This window comes from Lepus europaeus, chromosome 1 (genome assembly GCF_033115175.1).
Source record: "Lepus europaeus isolate LE1 chromosome 1, mLepTim1.pri, whole genome shotgun sequence".
Classification (NCBI taxonomy): domain Eukaryota; kingdom Metazoa; phylum Chordata; class Mammalia; order Lagomorpha; family Leporidae; genus Lepus; species Lepus europaeus.
This window is the reverse complement of record NC_084827.1, coordinates 42,426,024-42,446,406: the sequence shown is the minus strand read 5'-3', so window position 1 is coordinate 42,446,406 and position 20,383 is coordinate 42,426,024. Positions and strand designations below refer to the sequence as shown.

The 20,383-nt window shown below is 38.6% G+C and overlaps 1 protein-coding gene across 5 annotated transcripts in view; it reads left to right on the top strand.

Moving 5' to 3' along the window:
• Positions 1 to 20,383, top strand: part of PHTF2 (putative homeodomain transcription factor 2) — a 134,947-nt gene that overhangs the window by 91,273 nt on the left and 23,291 nt on the right. For 3 of the 5 annotated variants that reach the window (XM_062211063.1, XM_062211153.1, XM_062210977.1), the window contains 3 exons: positions 3,699 to 3,885; positions 7,336 to 7,491; positions 12,931 to 13,149. In XM_062211063.1, coding sequence (XP_062067047.1) covers positions 3,699 to 3,885; positions 7,336 to 7,491; positions 12,931 to 13,149 — 562 coding nt within the window. Of the gene's footprint in view, positions 1 to 3,698; positions 3,886 to 7,335; positions 7,492 to 12,930; positions 13,150 to 20,383 lie in introns of those variants that run through there. The other 2 variants (XM_062211319.1, XM_062211238.1) reach the window with 2 other exon arrangements.

Below are 20,383 nucleotides of genomic sequence, written 5' to 3'. Positions count from 1 at the left end.
TGTAGTTGGGATCCATGAACTCAATCCATGTCTCCTGTGGCAATGTCAGGGACCCAGCTACTCGAGCCATCAACTACTTCCTCCTGAGGTGCATATTAGCAGGAAGCTGGAATTGGGAATGGAGCTGGGACTTGAACCCAGGTACTCTGATATGAGACATGGGATACAAGTGGCATTTTAACCACTGTGCTAAACACCCACCCTCATTGTCGGTTTCTTAGCCATTTCTCAGTCTTCAAAGAAGCAGTTAGGATAGCATAGTGGCAATCTTTTTTTTTTTTTAAGATTTTATTTGAGTGGTAGAGTTACAGACAGTGAGAAGGAGAGACAGACAGAAAGGTCTTCCTTCCGTTGGTTCACTCTCCAGATGGCCGCAATGGCAGGAGCCAAAGCTAGGAGCCAGCCAGGAGCTTCTTCCGGGTTTCCACGTGGGGGCAAAGACCCAAGTACTTAGGTCATCCTTTTTTTTTTTTAAGATTTTTAAATTTTTATTTGAAAGTCAGAGTTACACAGAAAGAGAGAGGTCTTCCATCCATTGGTTGGCCACAATGGCCAGAGCTACACCAATCAGAAGCCAGGAGCTTTCCCCCGGTTCTCCCACATAGGTGCAGGGGCACAAGGACTTGGGCCATCTTCTACTGCCTTCTCAGGCCATGGCAGAGAGCTGGATGGAAGTGGAACAGCCGGGACTCTAACTGGCATCCATATGGGTTGCCAGCACTGCAGGTGGCAGCTTCACCTGCTACACCACAGCACTGGCCCCTAACTATCTTTTCTTTTCAGAGTGTTCATTGAATGTTTTGGTTGTCTGCTGTCAATATTGTTTTATGTGTAGTGTTCAGAATCCCTTTTAAAACTAGTAGATTGATGCCTTTGGAAGTTTGATATGTTTCTCTATTCAAATAAGACTTGGACTTCACTTTTCCTCCATTGGGCTATAGCATAACTATGACCATGGCTACCAGTCATAGCTATTGTAGTGGCCAACTCCCTTTGTATTTATTCATTTTAATCATGACTACTAAATGTTTCTTTTAATGCACTATTTCATTTTCCTCATTTTGGGGCTGGTTTGCCAGCATATGAACGAGACTGTTTTAAGTATTAGGTACAAACAGATCTGAAGAGAAATGTTAATTTTAGAAGTCCTAAGCTGAGTTTTGAAATCTTGTTGATACGGTGTTCTTTTGGACTTTGATAAGTCAGGAGGGCTTAAATTGAAATATCAATTGAGACTTAACAAAATTGTTTCTGATGATAACTAACACAACTGATGGGAAAATTAAGTGAATAACCACATAAATATCTAGGCTTTGTGTATGGTGTTTTGATGGTTTTCTAGATGTTAGGATGAAACCTACTATTTAAAAATCTTGTATAGGTTAGAAAGTTGCTATTTTTCATCTCTAAGTACATTTTTTTCTTAAGATAAAACTATTTGTTTTAAAGCAATTCATAATATTTCTCTTGAGAAAATTAAGATTACTGTTTACAAAAGCTGTATGAACCTAAGAAAATAAAGCCCACGAAAGTATCAATTTGAAAAGACAAATCAGTCATACTTCCTAAGGGTTTGGTACTTTTTAATTTCAGTTAATTGTTATCTTAATTAGCATAATTATAGTTTCTGCCTATAAGATTAACTAGGAAAGGCTATGTCTTGATTGTGTAGCTCTTCAGCGTAATACCTCTTTCAGAATTTAGATAGACCCTCAAGGTTTCTGTCCTGTCCTTTAAGATACATTTGATCATTGTGGTGATGCTGAAAAGCAGGCAGCAGGCAGGCAGTATGGTTTGTAGCACACATGAATTGACTTGGTGAGTTAGGAGCAGACGCCAGAGTAAAACAGCACATGTTAATTTGTAGTTCTGACCGCCCTAGCGACCCTTCTCCGGCTGTTCCATCTCTCTTCCCAAATACATTGCTCCTACACAATCTGCCTCACGGGCCTGACAAGCTTTCCAGTCTCCTCATACCACATTTGTCCCCATTTTCCTTTCCAGTCTAATTCCCATGAAACTTCACAAATACCTTTTCAGCACACTCCTCCTTCTTTTTTAACTTTGCGTGGTCCTTTCTCACATCTGTGTCCTGCACACTGTTCAAGGAAGGGGTAAAGGAAACGATTAATAACCCACGTTCCTGTCACTTTTCTTCCCCAGGCAGAGAGGCTCACTTAGGTCACAAGTCTTCTCTGTACCTTTTGTTAACTATTTTTGCCCATTTTCTTCTCCCCTATTACCCATTTTTCTTCCTCTCCCCTCCCTTCTTAAATAATCTTTATTCTATGGCTCATTATTCTCTTGGTCTCTCCATGCCTCTGCCGATCATTAGAAAGAAAAGGGTCAGAAGATTGGGCTTCCAGGTTTTGTACCTCCGTGGAGATGAATTGTGAATGACCAAAAAGGTTTAGAATTCTGTAGACCATATGGAAAATATAGTGTGAGTGTCACCTTTAAGAACTCTGTGGGAAAAGGTCAGGAAGGAGAGGGACTTGTTTACGTAAGACAGAAACTTTCTAGGCAGAAATCCTAACTTTTCCCACAGAGTGAGCAGGAGGAGGTGGTATGGAGAATATAACTAACCTCATAGGCAGATCTGTATTCCAATGCCAGCCTCTGCTGTCACTGGTTGTATGACCTTAAATTTGTCAAATAGGCTTCGTTTCCAAAATGAGCATTTAGAATAGGTGAGTTCTAAGACACTGCCCAGTTTTAAAACACCTGTTTCAATAGAACTGAATAATTTTTTTTTTGCTTTTTGACCTATATGACAGCATTATACTAATTTTATTTGTCCTTTCTTGCAAAACTCATACTCTGGAGAAGATTCGAGATTTATTTAAATATAATTGCTTTTAAATAATGTTTTATGATAGACTTAATCTGTACTGAGCACATTCTGATTGTGAGTGGAACTTACTTTTCCACTAACCATTTCTTTCGATAGCCACTCCTTCACCTACTGTAACTCTAAAGAGAACTCCTCATGCATTTGCCTATTAATAAAAAATGTCTTGTTGTTTCCCATGTTTATTTGTATATTGAGAAAAATTTTGTTCTTATAAATGAATAAACTCAGTTCTAGCCTGGTAGATATTTTAAGATACATGCTTACTAATCATGTAGTAAAAAATTACATTCTGTTTTTCCCAGAGAGTATTTCAGTAGGTGAAAGAGGTTATTTATTTTCTTTGTGTTCTTCATTTGTACTTTTTTTTCGTTATTTAGAACCTTTTTGGAAGTTTACGTTTCCATTGTGTATTCAAATAAATTTATCAGATATATTTATGTATATATACTTTGTGTATATATAAAGTGTTTGAGTAAAGTAGAATATTAAAACTAAGTTAAACCATTGATTACAACTTAAACTGCTAAATGTCAAAATAACCATCATGACCATAATAAAATAAATTTGTTCAAAGACTAGATTAGGTGATTATGATTCAGAATTGTTAAGTTACGGCATGTCTCTTAGCATTGCTATTTGTAAGATCTTGAAACTTCTAAAGTAAGCTGGTTAGGGACATTAACTTTCATATTTATGTTATCTGATCTCTAAGTTATTTATTGTAAAATAAAGGTAGCCATTAGAAGTTTGAGAAAGATAATTATTAACATATCATTATTTCTATCTGTGACCCAGCCAAAATAAACCAAGTCCATATGACATTCTTCTGTTTTCCTTTTTCTAGGTCAAAGAAAGCAAAGAATTCAATTGATAAATCAACTGAGACTGACAATGGCTACGTATCACTTGATGGGAAGAAGACTGTTAAAAGCAGTGAGGATGGAATACAAAGCCATGAACCTCAGTGTGAAACAGTTGGACCGGAAGAGACAGCCTGGACCACAGGAACACTGAGGAGTGTTCCCAGCAAAGTAGGTGTGATTTTTAAATAGTTTGCTTGTGTGATTTTATGTAAGCTAATGTGAACTAGCTTAGAAGTTGTAGTTATCTTTGAACTATTTGCAACAGAATTTATTCTGTGGGCCTTTATATCTAACACCAATGAAGCTAAAATTAGATAAGTTTTTATCATTAAATTTCATTGCCAATGTAATTTGGTACCTTCTGAACTTATTGATGGTTTCAGTTTTTCCAGTCTCAAGACACTTTATAGTGGATACCTGTTAAGCCTTATTTTTTTACCTTGTTTCCAGGGGTATATGATATTTGCTTTAAGCCAAACATCTAAGTTATTCTAAAAGCCGAATCCATTTTCCACTCCTGTTCTCTATAAGGAAATGTCTTGTTATTCCTAAATGTATTACTTTTAGTGTCAGCAATCTGTTTTGTCTTTGATCTGAAAAATCAAATGATAACAATTACTTGTTTATTTTTCCAAATAATTAAAGATATTCTAGGCTTATTATAACAAAACCTAATGTTATGTATTCTGCTTGTTTTGCTGCTTTTTTCTGGTTAAGTAATTTGTTCTTTAAGAGCTGTTACAGTAAAGGAAAATATAATCAAATTAAAGGTATTACCTCTGTTACATTTAGGAATGTGCACATGAGCCTTTTGTGTTGAGGGAAATAAAAGAAGATTCTCTAATTTTGGTGAAGAATGTGTTGCTACTTTATTTATATGCATATTTTTTAGTATTAGTAGCTATAGAACAAGTGTGGACCTATATAATATAGTTCATTACTGTGAGTTTTTGATTTTTCAAGCATTTAACTCTGTTGATATGAGTTTCACATCACTGTTGTCACTCAGGAGATAGGTTTTCAATTGCACAGTTTTCAAACACATCTTCAGATATGTATTACCTTCTAAAGTGACAGGAAAATGAAGATAACAACAAAACTTAAGCTCTGGAGTCTCCCAATCTCAGAATTTCTAAAATCTGAGTGTCTCTTACAAATTGATACACACGTACTATCTGGTATGTGTACATATTCAAGTAGCATTCGCCTCCTTCTGTCCTGTAGCCATTTTTTTTTATAAGATTTATTTATTTATTTATTTATTTGAAAGTCAAAGTTACATAGAAGGAGAAGGAGAGGCAGAGAGAAAGAGAGGTCTTCCATCCGTTGGTTCACTCCAGATTGGCCGTAATGGCTGGAGCTGCACGGATCCAAAGGCAGGAGCCAGGAGCTTCTTCCAGGTCTCCCACACAGGTGCAGGGGCCCAAGGCGTTGGGCCATCTTCTGCTGCTTTCCCAGGCCATAGCAGAGAGGCAGATGGGAAGTGGAGCAGCCGGGACTCGAATTGGCGCCCATATGGGATGCCGGCACTGCAGGAGGCAGCTTTACTGGCTATGCCACAGCACTGGCTCCTGTAGCCATTGTTAATCAGTGGTGGGCCTAAGTATTGATAGCTGTTTTGGTTAAGATAGTATCATTAGCTCTTTTCAATTCTTTCAACTTACTTTAAAGGGCCTCTATTCTTTTTTTTTTTTAATTAAACTTATTTAATGAATATAAATTTCCAAAGTACAGCTTATGGGTTACAATGGCTTCCCCCTCCCAAAATTTCCCTCCCACCCACAACCCTCCCCTTTCCTGCTCCCTCTCCCCTTCCAATCACATCATGATTCATTTTCAATTCTCTTTATATACAGAAGATCAGTTTAGTATATATTAGGTAACGATTTCAACAGTTTGCCCCCATATAGTAACACAAAGTGAAAAAAAATACTGTTGGAGTATTAGTTATAGCATTAAATAAGAGTGTACAATACATTAAAGACAGAGATCTTACATAATATATTTTTTTAAAAAAATTTAATTAATTTTCTATGCCATTTCCAATTTAACACCAGGTTTTTCCTTTTTTCATTTCCAATTCTCTTTATATACAGAAGATCGATTCAGTATATAATTAGTAAAGATCTCATCAGTTTGTACCCACGCAGAAACACAAAGTGTAAAAATACTGTTTCAGTACTAGTTATAGCATTACTGCACATTAGACAACACATTAAGGACAGATCCCACATGGGATGTAAGTACACAGTGACTCCTGTTGCTGACTTAACAATTTGACACTCCTGTTCATGGCGTCAGTAATCTCCCTAGGCTCTAGTCATGAGTTGCCAGGGCTATGGAAGCCTTTAGAGTTCGCTGACTTTGATCTTATTCCGATAGGGTCATAGTCAAAGTGGAAGTTCTCTCCTCCCTTCAGAGAAAGGTACCTCCTTCTTTGATGGCCCCGTTCTTTCCACTGGGATCTCACTCACAGAGATCTTTCATTTAGGTCTTTTTTTTTTTTTCCCCCCAGGGTGTCTTGGCTTTCCATGCCTAAAATACTCTCATGGGCTCTTCAGCCAGATCCAAATGCCTTAAGGGCTGATTCCGAGGCCAGAGTGTTGTTTAGGACACCTGCCATTCTATGAGTCTGCTGTGTATCCCACTTCCCATGTTGGATCTTTCTCTCCCTTTTTGATTCTATCAGTTAGTATTAGCAGACACTTGTCTTGTTTGTGTGATCCCTTTGATTCTTAGACCTATCAGAGCCATCGAATGTGAACTGAAATTGATCACTTGGACTAGTGAGATGGCATTGGTACATGCCACCTTGATGGGATTGTATTGGAATCCCCTGGCACATTTCTAACTCCACCATTTGCGGCAAGTCTGATTGTGCATGTCCCAAATTGTACATCTCCTCCCTCTCTTTTTCCACTCTTAAATTTAACAGGGATCACCTTTCAGTTAAAATTTAAACACCTAAGAGTAATTGTGTGTTAATTACAGAGTTCAACCACTAGTACTAGAACAACAACAACAAAACAACAACAAATACTAAAAAGGATAAAGTATTACATTGTACATCTAGAGTCAGGACAAGAGCTGATCAGTTCATTGTTTCTTATAGTGTCCATTTCACTTCAACAGGTTTTCCCTTTGGTGCTCAGTTGTCGCCCATCAGGGAAAACAAATGATATTTGTCTCTTTGGGACTGGCTTAATTCACTCAGCATGATGTTTTCCAGATTCCTCCATCTTGTTGCAAATGACTGGGTTTCATTGTTTCTTACTGCTGTATAGTATTCTATGGAGTACATGTCCCATAATTTTAAAGGGCCTCTATTCTGCTTTTATCCTATTTTATATGTCTTTATTTGGTAAGCTGTTTCAAATCCTTTCATGAATAGAAATATTGTAAGAATATATGACAAATTGCTGTTGAATGACCTTTAAAAATATACTTTAAAACTATAGTCACTGACAACACATTTTCACAGAAAACCAAGTAGTGCTAATCAATTACTTTGAGATATTGAAGATATTTTGAAGGTGTGTTTGTCTGTGTAGTTTAAATTTTTCCCAATTTAAAAGCCCAGAAAAAAACCATAATCCTCTTTGTGTACTCCCAATTTAGGATACCCAAAGGACAGTAACAAATGTCTCTGATGAAGTGTCCAGTGAGGAAGGTCCTGAAATAGGATACCCAGTACGCCGTCATGTGGACAGGACCTCTGAAAGCATTCTTCGGAATAGAAAGTCACACCATTATAAGAAGCATTACCCTCATGAGGTATACACTCGAACCTTATATATGTAAATATGTGTGCCTATTTTATGTGCTAGTAATTTACAACTTTCTCAGCAATGGAATATTGGGAAATAAATATTTCCCTATCATTGGTTGTATAGAGTAACAGTTTTAGATTTATGTATCATACACATATTGATGGATAGCCATACAGGTGTATTCATTCTGTGTATTATCTCTGAAAACATTCGCCTTCAGTTTGTTGTTTACTTCTGAAGAAGACCAGCCCACAAGGACCATCTGCAAACTCCTGTGTTAGTAACTTGAAAGGTTTTATCAGTTCTTGATGATGGCAAAATTACTATCCTAAGTGACTTCCTTCATGGTACCATCACCAGTTCTTAAGTTCCCCGTATTGGAAAATTCATTCTTTTACTGTTTGATTCTGCTTTTCGTGTTTTTCCCAACTTTGTGACATCTGTTGACCTCAACACTATTTAGATAGGGAAAGAATTTGATTGCATTGTATTTTCAGTTTGCATTCTAAGGACAGAAAATGTCACTATCCTACTTCAAAGGAACTGAATTACCCTTTCAGCACTTCCTGGTAAACATGGCCTTCTCCTTTTGAACTTTTTTAGTATGTTTTCCCTTGATGGTTTTAGGTTAAACTTGAGAAAAATCAAATGCTATCCCGTTTTGGAATACTAGAAGAATTCTTATTCTTCAGTTGTACTTCTTTGTGGTTTCGTTTCTGGTTAAACTTTCTAGTAGTTGTGGTTGTGTTCTTTTCTCAGTGGCTGCCGTGAGACAGATACTAACCCAAGTGAGTCTGCTCATTGCCTCTTCACCCACATCATCTGATGTGCTGTCTCCTGTTCCTAAACCGAGTAACCACGCTTGTGAAACTTAAAGTTTTGCTCCACAGTTGGAAGTCAGTTAGTGCTGCAAGGGAACCGGAGAGCCGCTTAACTCCTCTCCTACAGAATAAATTATTTGGCTTCAGAATTACTTTTCTCACCCAATGATCTTTGCTCTTCTTGGTTTGTAGCTGTATTTCAAATTATGGAGATTCTTGAAGAGCAGACCATTATCCTATTAATCTTAACTTTTAAATAGACACGTTACTGAAAATCTTTGAAATTTCAACCCAGGTAAAGTTGATATTGGGCATTGGATGTTTTAAATCTTTTTTTTTTAATGATATAAAAGATCACATAAAAATAAAATATGATCTTCAGTTTTGTGCTGTTTTTTTTTTTTTTAAGATTTATTTATTTATGAGAGAGAGAAAAAAGTAGAGAAAGGAATCTTCTGTCTGCTGGTTCACTCCCCAAATGGCTGCAACAGCCAAGTCTGGGTTAGGCTGATCCCAGGAGCCAGTTACATAATCTAGGTCTCCCACATGGGTGTCAGGGGCCCAAGTACGTGGGCCATCATCCACTGCCTTCCCAGGCAGGAAGCTGGATCTGAAGTGGAACAGCTAGGATTCAGAGCAGCATCCAGATAGGTATCACAGGCAACAGCCTAACTCACTGCACCATATGCTGGCCCCAGGTCTTCCAGTTCTTAATCTGAGCAGTGAAGAACTAACACCAGAAGATAAAAGCTACTTTGAGTTCCCAAAAGTTTTGACTCTCTTATATCAAACCAACTTTAAAGGACATTATTTTTAAAAAGTAAAATAAAATTTCTCTTAAAAAAGGAAAATTGAGACAGAAGACTTATAGTGCTGTTTTACATCTTTGTTTATATCATAAGTTACTCTCTTCGAATTACTGGTGATATTTTTTCTTAGGACTGAGGTGTGCATACACACACAGTATCATTTGGGTTAACCCAAGCACAGTGAACATCTTTAGCACTCAGATTGTGCCATTTTTATTATTTAAAACACACACACATGCAAACCCCCCCCAAAAAAACCAAAAACAAAAACAAAAAACAGGACTTTTTGAAGAAATGGCTGATTCCGGACTCCTATATGTTTCAGAAAATACTCAGAATGACCTTGGAACCTCTTGGCATGATAGAGAGCAAGGAAACTATCAAAGACTCCTCAGGACTTTTCCAGAAAGATCTAGGAGACAAATATAAAGCAGTTTGCATTTTAGTTTTTCCTCATAAAAATATCCCAAACTAATAAGTGAAAACATTTGTCTTGTATAGCACTTTGTGCATAGATGGATGAGTCCGGAACCCCTCCCTTTGTTGTCAGCCTCTCCAGTGGCGATATCCATAGATGTACTTTTTAGGGGTACCCAGTTTTCAGGAGGAATCATCCAAAGTTCTAGTGGCATGGATGTAGTATACCAGGCTGCATAGTGCTTGGCACCAGGTTTGTGGGGATGAGGGGGTACCTTGTTACTCAAAGTATATACTTTTGCATAATCTTCCTGCTTTATCCACCCCTTTTTTTCTACTACCTACTGTATCCATTTGGCTTCTTCCAATCTCCTGTTGGGAAGATGGTGGTGGAATTATTTGATTATCTGGGGTACAAGACGTTTCCAGGGGGAACTGACAGGTTCTTTTAAGCATTAGTCTTATTTCCTTCCTGTCTTGCTTTATCTCTAAAGAATTTTTCAAATTTAACTCTAATGCAGTTAAATTTTTCAAATTTAACTCCAAATTCATGGGAAACATAATGAAGAAGCCATGGGTTTGAAGTCAGACCATTTAAGTGACTTTAGGGAAATTATCTAGCTTCTCTGAGTCCCAGTTTCTGTACCTGTATACTGGGAGGTTAAGATCAGCCTCATCAGATCATTTATGGTTAAGTGAGATTAGGCAAAAATTACCTGGCATAAGGCATCTATATTATAGGTGCTTATTTCCTTCAAATAAATAATCTGTCTCCTCTAAGTTTAATTATATGTTCAATTTTAGCTATCTCCCTAAAGAGTTGAAACAAGCAGAGCAAACTGAATTAAATGTGGATAACTTGAACTATTTTCTTCAGTGCTAAAATTTTCTAACTTTAGGTTTAATTCAAAAGTTTGTATGTGGAATTCAAAGTGGCTGTTGATTATTTAAATATTGTAGTTAAATTTTCTAGTTGGAATGTAAGCAATCATAATAATTTTTAGATTTTACATGTGGTCCACATATTAGCCAGTGTTTGACAAAATATGGAATTATTGGATATTTCCTTATCCCTGAAGTCATTCATTACTTTCAGTTCAATAATCATTAAGCCTTAGTACTGATTTCTGTATATGATTAGTAAATTTATATCAGAAGTTGGTGATAGATAATAAACTAGCCTTATCAAAAATTTTAAATTGGTGGCAGGCATTTAGCACACCAGTTAAGATGCTATTTGGCACACCTACATCCCAAATTGGGATGGCTGGGTTCAAGTTCTGGCTCCACTCCCAATTCCAGCTTCCTGCTGATGTGTACCCTTGGAAGCAGTCAATTAGCCCTTAAATAGTTGAGTCCCTATCACCCATGTGGGAGACCCAGACTGAGTTCTGGGCTGCTGGCTTTCATCTGGGCTAGGCCCAGCTATTGTCAGCAGTTTGGGGAGTGAACAAGCAGCTGGGAGCTCACTGTCATGCTGTCTGTTTCCCTGCCTTTCAAAATAAATAAACTGACTTTTTAAAGTTTTAAATTAGCAGTTATAAGAAACACAATGATTTTTGGATTTTGTTATCTAATAAAAATGGTTACAAACAAAAATGCTTAAGGGGCTGTACTATGGCATAGTGGGTAAAGCTGCGGCCTGCAGTGCCAGCATCCCATATGGGCACCTGTTCGAGTCCCAGCTGTGTCACTTCCGATCCAGCTCTCTGCTACGGCCTGGGAATGCAGTAGAAGATGACCCAAGTCCTTGGGCCCCTGCATCCATGTGGGAGACCCAGAAGAAGCTCCTGGCTTCAGATCGGTGCAGCTCTAGCCATTGTGGCCAATTTGGGAGTGAACCAGCGAATGGAAGACCTCTCTCTCTCTCTCTCTCTCTCAGCCTCTCCTTCTCTCTCTGTATAACTCTGACTTTCAAATAAATAAATAAATCTTAAAAAAAAAAAAGAAAAAAAAGCTTAAGCTTCCAGTATTCTCATTTACATTACTGAGCCAAAAATATTTTGAGTACTTTTTGTAAAACAAATTGATTTTTATCTTTTCTATTTCTTTATTCATTTTCCTGTTCATTTCATTTCAGAAGTTTTTACTTCTCCCCAAACAGTCCTGCTCACACACTCAACACACTAACGATAAATTGATGCTGTCCCATTCTAACCAACAGATTAATTATCACTAATGTCCCTCATTTATTCAATATGTTTTTTTTACCTGTGGTAAGGAAATAGTGCTGGCTTCTGTCTTTTGTAAACTAAGTGATAGTTATGATTTAGTTGACAGTATTAAATATGTGAAGATATAATTAAGCATAGATTTTGGAAAGTAATGTAAAATTTATTGTTAGATGAAAATACATGTATACATATAAAAACTCACTTCAAAACAAAATAATTAGACAGGTGGCTTCAAACTAACATTTGTTGAGTACCTGCTTTTTGCCAGATTTGCATTAAAAGCTACAGTGCTCATTTAATTTCCAACATCTTGAAAGAGAGCAGGATAAATGATGAACACAGGCTAGATGAACACACAGGCTAGAGTGGCAAAGAATAAGTGATGTTTTGGGGCTGGGTAACCCCGTGTCATTAGAGGAGAAGGTTGTGGTCTAAAGCAGAAAACAAGGTCAAAAGTGGCACAGGTAAAGACAAGCAGGCTGGGTGAATGAATTTGTACTTTATCCAGGAGAGTAACAAGAACCTCTGGAAGGATTTTGGTTAGCAGAGTGAAAGAGGTGAATCTGGGAAGAGGGGGAAGGTCTTTGAGGTGGTGATCAATTGGGAGGGATCTTTAATAAGGTGCGAATGATAAACTCTGAACTCTGTGACTCATGTTTATTTTATGCATTAAAAACAACTAGTATAAAATAAGTTGTATAGAAATTAGAAATTACTTGTGCCTTCTAGCTTTCCACTTTTGTAACATAGATTATCTCAAGAACACGAGTTGTCAGTTATCTTCTTGGTTTAGATTCTCCGTTAATTTATTGAACTTCTGTTTGAGAAACAAAATGATAGATGAAATCTATTGCTAAGCATGTAAGAGCATAGCTATATTGAAAGCATCAGTTTAATTAGGTTAATAGTCACTGAGTAGATCACATGGTGCCTGCCTACCTGAATTCTGAACTTCATATAACGTTTAAGAGAAAATAGGCATAGCCTTTGCAGGCAGAGTAACTCTTGAGCTGAAATACGAAATGAAGTAAATTTTGATGTCAGGGCATTTGTCTGTCCTTGGAATTAATATGTATATTTAATGTTTTGCTGTCTTTTTCACTGTCCTTTGACGGTGTACTGATTGTTTTAGAGTAAGTGGATATTTATGGTTCTGATAGACTCCTTTGAGTTGGTAAGGATACATAAATTGTATTAATGTCAAAGAATATCTTGATTTCAGGATGCCCCTAAATCGGGTACTAGTTGCAGCTCTCGCTGTTCAAGTTCCAGACAGGATTCTGAGAGCGCAAGGCCAGAGTCTGAAACAGAAGATGTGTTGTGGGAAGACTTGTTGCATTGTGCAGAATGCCGTTCGTCTTGTACCAGTGAGACAGATGTGGAAAATCCTCAGATTAATCCATGTGTGAAAAAAGAATATAGAGACGACCCTTTTCATCAGGTTGGTTTACAGTGTTGGATTATGTGGGGCTATCAGTCAAGCTCCTTTGAATGTATATACACATTTTATAGAGGTGAAGAAAAAGCTTACATTTAATTAAAATAGTATTCCTGTAAAATTTTTTTCCCCTTTTTATGTGAGCTATGACCTGGCTTCATTAGAACATAGAATCTCAGTATTTGTTGTGGGTTGTTTCCCTCATCTTGCAAACATAAGTTCCTGAGAAGTTGTTGGTGCGTGAGTTCTGTTAAGTTGGATCGTGTTTTAGATGTATTTGGCCTTTTTTCACTCACACACTTTGTGATTAGGTTCATGTACATGTTGGCCTGAATTCCACTGTAAGATTATGATTCACAAATCTACATCTCATGAATGTCAAACTTGTGGCTTAAGATGCCCATGTAATGCTATCCAATAGGAATACAAAATAATATAAAATTTTCTGAATAGCCTCATTTAAAAAAAGCACTTAAAAATAAACTTAATTTTAATGTTTTCTTTAAGCCAGTGTATGCAAAATGTTATCACTTTAATATAACTAATATGAAAAGTATTAATGAAGTATTTTTACATTTTCTTATACTAAATCTTGAAACTCCAGTGTAAACCCTTAAAATACATCTGTTTTGGGACTAGCCACATTTCAAGTGCTGACTAGTCATATATGAGTAGGCTGCTATATTGAACAGCAAAGTTCCTGTAGGATACATTCATTCAAGTATCCCACCAGTACTTCAGATTTAACCAGATTCCCCACATTCCCTTTTAAATCTTTTTTTTTTTATTATTATCCACAAATCTTGGTGAATGGCATTCCATCCATTCACTCAGCAGTCTAGAAACCTGATAGTCACTTAAAAAAATCCGTATTCTGTCTCAGCATTTTCACTCTAACCAAGTCATTATCAAATCCCATCAGTAAAACCAACAAGTAAGTGACTATGAAATTAGAAATAGAAGAGAACTTCCTCAGTCTGAAACAGGGTAGTTCACAAAGAAGCTTCTACTTAACAGAATCCCATAAACTAGGTGGCTTAAAGAGCAAACATTTATTTCTCATAGTTCAGGTGACTAAAAGTCTAAGGTCAGGGTTCCAACATGGTCAGATTCTTGGCAGAATCCTTCTTCCTAGTTTATAGACTGTTTTCTTCCCCTTGCACCCTCAGTCGGCAGGGAGAATGAGCTCTGGTCTCTTTACCTGGTAAGGGCACACTAATCTCATTATGAGGGCTCTTCTCTAATGACCCAGTTCCTTCCAAACACTATCACACTAGGGAATTAGGCTTAAGTATGAGAATTTGGGGGACAGAGAACAAACATTCAGCCTGTAGCCTTTTGGTTTATTTTCTTAAGATTTATTTATTGGGGCTGAAGCTGTGGTGTAGCAGGTAAAGCCCCCCCCCCCCCCCCGCAGTGCCAGGATCCCATATGGGCACCAGTTTGAGTCCCAGATGCTCTGCTTCCTATCCAGCTCTCTGCTATGGCCTGGGAAAGCAGTGGAGGATGGCTGGAGTCCTAGGGCCCCTGCACCTGTGTGGGAGATCTGGAAAAAGCTCCTGGCTCCTGCCTTCAGATCGGCACAGCTCTGGCCATTTATTTATTTATTTGAAAGAGTTACAGAGAAGGAAAGACAGACAGAGAATGGCTTGCTGGTTCACTCTCTAGATGGCTGAAGTGGCCAGTGCTGGGCCAGGCCAAAGCCAGGAACCAGGAGCTTCATCCAGGTCTCCCACATGGGTGGTAGGGCCCAAGCACTTGAACCATCCTCCGCTGTTTTTCCTAGGCTATTAGCAGGGATCTGGATTGGAAGTAGAGCAGCTGGGACAGAAACCAGCAGTCCATATGGGATGCTGGTGTCACAGGTGGTGGCTTTATCTCGCTGTACCACAGCGCTGGCCCCAACTAGATTTTTGATGATGAAATTTCTATGAAAGACAGGACATGCCTTTCATCATGGTCTTTTGTGACAAAATGCTAACAGCATGTTTTTAGTTGGATTCAGACTGACTTAAAGTCTATGCTGAAGAGCAAAACAGTCTTGAAGAGCAAGGGGGAAACTTTACCTACTAAATGTTACAAATTCATGTTAAGTTTAATACTTTAAGGTAGTGTGATGTGGACGTATAAACAAATAGACCAATACAACTGAGTAGAAAACCCAGAAATAGATGCATGCTGATCTGGATCCCTGATATGTAACAAGTCAGTGGGGGAAAGAGGGAGTATGTAGGGGTGAGTCATTCCAGATAGTTCCTAAATATAAAGAAGCAGAACTTTAAACATTTCAGAGAAAATATTTTATTTTATCTTAGAAGAGAATTTTTGTAAAGCAGATATTAAAAAAATATAAACAACAAAATGAGAAGGTTGGTTCATTTAAATATTAAATATCTTTTAAAAAAAATTTTTTTTTTTGGACAGGCAGAGTGGACAGTGAGAGAGAGAGACAGAGAGAAAGGTCTTCCTTTGCCGTTGGTTCACCCTCCAATGGCCGCCACAGCCAGCGTGCTGCGACCGGCGCACCGCGCTGATCTGAAGCCAGGAGCCAGGTGCTTCTCCTGGTCTCCCATGCAGGTGCGGGGGCCCAAGGACTTGGGCCATCCTCCACTGCACTCCCGGGCCACAGCAGAGAGCTGGCCTGGAAGAGGGGCAACCTGGACAGAATCCGGAGCCCCAACCGGGACTAGAACCTGGTGTGCCGGCGCCATAATGTGGAGGATTAGCCTATTGAGCCACGGCACCGGCCAAATATCTTAAAATTTAAAAACTTTGGTGGTGGATGTTTGACACAGTGGGTTAAGATGCCACTTGGGACTCCTGCATACCATTGCTGAGTGCCAGATTTGAGTCCTGGGTCCTCTGCTTCTGATCCAGCTGCCTGCTAATGTGCACCCTGAGAGACAGCAGATGGTAACTCCAAGCCTTTCACCTGGAGACCAGACTGAGTTCCTGGCTCCTGGCTTCAGCTTAGCCCAGCCATGGCTTTTGGGGGCATTTGTGGAGTGAACTATTGGATGGAAGATCTCTATCTCTCTCTATCTGCCTTTCAAGTAAAATGAAAATAAATACATTTTTTTAATTCAAAATTATGGTCTACAAATGAAACCTAAATGCTATTAAAAGTTGTGCTTCAGACTTGGAGGAGATATTTACAACACATTAAGTATCAAAGTTGTTCTATACAGAGCACATTAAGAATCCCCTACAGATGAGTGAGTAAAAGACAACTGACTCAGTAGAAAAGTAAACATAAGGATGTGCACAGGCAATTTGCCTGGATGACTAATAAATTTAAGGAAATATCAAAAAGTTCATGGAAAATGGAATTAAAAGATAATGTGAATTTTCCATGAAATTTTTGAAGGCCTCTTGTATAAGTAAAAATAGTTGGTTTTGCTTATAGTCAGGGAAGTATAAATTAGAGCAATGTGGTACTCTTCATATTGATCAGATACTAAAAATTTTTAAATGTTTAATTTCAGTGTTGGCAAGAATGAAGAAATAACTCTAAGCACTGATGTTAGTATAAATTTGACCAACTACCTTGGAGAGCAGTTTATCATTATGTAGTAAAATTTAAGTTCTACATACTAGAAGACCTTTTTACCCTCATTCCAGTGAAACTTTGGAAGATGGACACCAAGGAGACATATAAAAAATAATATAAAAATAACAATCATGTTGTACATGATGAGAAATTGAAAATTGCATAATTATCAGCAGTAGTAGAATTAATAAGTGATAGGAAATGGTGCAGCAGTAAAATTGAACTTAGCTAGTTCTGTCAACATGAGTAAGTTGTGAATATAATTTTCTATTAGAAATTGAAATATAGGGGCTGGCATTGTGGCACAGTGGGTTAACTTGCTACCAGTGATGCTGACACCCATATGGATGCCGGTTCAAATCCCAACTGCTCCACTTCCAATCCAGCTCCCTGCTAATGTGCTTAGAAAATCAGTGAAAGATGCCCCAAGTACTTGGGCCCCTACAACCCACATGGGAGACCTAGATGTAGTTCCAGGCACCAGGCTTCAGCCTGACCCAACCCTGGCAGTTGCAGCCATTTGAGAAATGAGCCAGTGGGTTGAAGATCTCTCTGTCTCTCCCACTCTCTCTGTAACTCTGCTTTCAAGTAGATAAAATAAATCTTTAAAAACATTCCTTCCTTTCTTTATAAAAATTAAAACATAAATCATACTTTTGAATGAAAAAGACAACTTGCAAAGCTATATAGAAGATCATGTATATAAAGCTTCAAAACATGCCAAACTGTATTAATATTGTGTGGATAAAAGCATATATTGTAGGGATGTAGAAGCATATAAGAGAATAATAATAATAATAAAATTTAGGGTATTAGACCTAGGGAATAAAGGAAGAGAATGGAACAGAGAACCATACAAAATGATTTTCAAGTTTACCTGTGATATTTTATTTATTAAAATATCTGGAGGAAATACAAGGAGAAGTTTAAATATGATAAAGCTGACTGTTACTATCATTCTCTGATTGAAATGTTTCAGTTAAAAAATTACTCACTGGTTTTGGCTTTGGCTACAGGAAAAGAGACCTGAGAAAGGAAGCCTCACTACAGGAGGTTGAGGGCTGGGAATGGGGAATGTGGTTTAAGAAGCATGAGTGTGGGGGCCAGCGCCGTGGCGCACTTGGTTAATCCTCCGCCTGCGGCACTGGCATCCCAAATGGGTGCCGAGTTCTAGTTCTGGTTGCTCTTCTTCCAGTCCAGCTCTCTGCTGTGGCCAGGGAAGGCAGTGGAGGATGGCCCAAGTGCTTGGGCCCCTGCACCTGCATGGGAGACCAGGAGGAAGCACTTGGCTCCTGGCTTCAGATCAGTGTAGCTCCGGCTGTTGCGGCCATTTGGGAAGTGAACCAATGGAAGGAAGACCTTTCTCTCTGTCTCTCTCTCTTACTGTCTGTAACTCTGTCAAATAAATAAATAAATAAAATCTTAAAAAAAAAAAACAGCAGCATGAGTATGAAAGTTCATAGAGAATTAAATGAATAGTCTGATGGAGTAATAGAGTTGAAGAAGTGTTTCAGCCTCCACCCCCAAAATGTGAGCTATCTGAGCACATTTACGTATATAGGAGCAAGCTTGTAGGGAACCATTGCGGAGGTGCAGAAGGAAAAGGTGATTGGTGGGGTTTGGTTTCTTAGGGTCCTGGAGGGAAAGCCAGTTAGGAAGAGGATCACATCCTGTGCTGAGATAGGAGCAGGAGGGAGTGCATGCAGCAGCCAGATGAGGAGGGAGCTGCTGTCTCATGCTCTCTGGCCTGGAGTGCAAGAGGCCAAGGCATAAGAAGGGAGGTGATAAAGTAGCTGTGGATGATGGCGAAGGCTTGAAGTTATCACTTATAGGTAGCAGAGATGAGGGAGTGAGATTGTGTATGGGGACATAGTCAAGCCAGTGAACCTGTTAAAAGAATTATACTGGCATGTTGTTGAGCCCATGAATTTGTAGTTGCTGATTGCACCCAGTTATGTGATATTCTCTTAGAACATAGTTATAATAATAGCTAACATTCAGTGAGCATTTACTCTACACCAGGCACTGTGCAAAATAATGTAGGTGCATTAGCTCTTGTAATTTTAACAATCTGTGGCGATGTAGTTTTGTTTTGTTTTTGTTTTTGTTTTTGTTTTGTAGATGAGAAAATCAAAGCTCAGAGTTGAGAAATGGACCCCAAGTCACACTGAGTAGGTACTTGATAAATAGTTGCTATTCAGGGGATAGTCGAGGGGATAATTGAAATAGCGGATCCAGTAGGAGCCTAGACACATTAGATCGAGAAGGAAAGGAACCATGAAGATGCTGTGAATTGAAGGGTAGATACGTTCAAGGGAGTGCAGACCTGAAAGTTTGAGAGACCTGGCAGATGAGAGGTTGTGGTGAGTGATTCATTCAGAAGCAGAGCGATTCTGTATGATGACAAGGTCCAGGGTGTGGCCCTGGGAGTAGTTGAAGATGTTCCCTGGATTTGTAGAAATGAGTGCACAGTGAACAACCTATGAGAATATAGGGTGTTGAGGAGTCATCTGCATATTCATTTAAGCCCCTATGACTAATAACTATAATTGATGTTAAAGGAAATGCCTGTGAGTTATTTTCCCAGAGATAACATATAGCAGCATGGAAGTAGGGACCATGTGATTTTTGCTCATTGTCACGTCACACAGTTCTTGGTTTATTGTATGTGCTTAATAAATATTCGTTGAGTGAATGTATGAAGCAAAAAAATTTTTAAAATATGCCAATTAGTCCTTTGTTAAATGGTTATTTTAAATATTCATTTATATTTAATAGAAAGGCAGAGTGATAAAGAGGAAGAAACCAAAAGAGAGAGATACTCCATTTGCTGGTTTACTCCCCAAATGGCCACAAAGCCCTGGGCTAGGCCAGGCTGAAGCCAGGAACCTGGCACTCCATCTGGGTCTCCTATGTGGGTGGCAGGGACTCAAGCACTCAGGCCATCTTCTGCTGCATTCCAAGGCATGTCAGCAGGGAGCTGGATCAGGAGCAAGACTCAAACTGGCGCTCTTATATGGGATGCCAATGTTGCAGGTGGAGGCTTAACCCACTGTGCCACAATGGTAGCCCCTACATGATTTGTGTTAGTGTTTTATAATGACTGTACAGAATAAATTTGCCTTAAATCTGTCATGTCACTTTTTTGTTTTTGGTAAGATTAAATTTTTAAATGTTCTATTCTACATGTCTAATTATGGTACTAGGCATATACTGGTTTTATTTTTGGATTAAAAACTCAATTTTACGTATGTTTCTTATTCTCAGGCATCAAAAAAATTAAAAAACAAGCTCAAGTTTTCAGTTTTACTAATAGCTGAGTAATGGAAATTGGCTCCTTTTAAGGAAAGTCTCCCAAGTATTTTTTTTTCTTTTTTCTTTTTTTTTTTTGACAGGCAGAGTTAGACAGTGAGAGAGAGAGAGAGAGAGAGAGAGAGAGAAAGGTCCTCCCTCTGTTGGTTCATCCCCCAAATGGCTGCCACGGCTGGCGTGCTACGTGGATCTGAAGACAGGAGCCAGGTGCCTCCCCCCCTCCCTGGTGCAGGGCCCAAGCACCTGGGCCATCCTCTGTTGCTTTCCCAGGAGCATTAGCAGGGAGTTGGATCAGAAGCGGAGCAGCTAGGACTCAAAACAGTGCCCATTTGCGATGCTGGCACCGCAGGTAGCAGCTTTACCCACTATGCCACA